Consider the following 246-nt stretch of genomic DNA (forward strand, 5'->3'; position numbering starts at 1 on the left):
CTCATCTATCAGAGCCAATGAATACCGAGTACCCTGCAGCAGCAGCAGCAGCAGCAGCAGCAGCAGCAGCGGCAGCAGCAGCAGCAGCAGCAGCGGCGGCGGCGGCGGCAGCAGCGGGAGTAGCAGGGGGAGCAGGAGAGGGAACAGTAGCAGGAGGGGGAGCAGGAGGAGACGGGGAACAGCAGCAGCAGCAGCAGCAGCAGCAGCAGCAGCAGCAACAGCAGCAACAGCAGCAGCAGCAGCAGC

The 246-nt window shown here is 65.4% G+C and overlaps 1 protein-coding gene across 1 annotated transcript in view; it reads left to right on the forward strand.

The window, feature by feature from the left end:
* Positions 1–17: 17 nt before the first annotated feature.
* The window catches only part of EMH_0064480 (uncharacterized protein), a gene marked incomplete at both ends in the record, with an annotated part of 453 nt that continues 224 nt past the window's right edge, over positions 18–246 (forward strand). Inside the window, one exon of the mRNA XM_013498260.1 lies at positions 18–244. Coding sequence (XP_013353714.1) covers positions 18–244 — 227 coding nt within the window. The remainder of the gene's footprint in view (positions 245–246) is intronic.

The sequence above is a fragment of the Eimeria mitis genome, genomic scaffold, assembly GCF_000499745.2.
Source record: "Eimeria mitis Houghton genomic scaffold, Emh_scaff3295, whole genome shotgun sequence".
Taxonomy (NCBI): Eukaryota; Apicomplexa; class Conoidasida; order Eucoccidiorida; family Eimeriidae; genus Eimeria; species Eimeria mitis.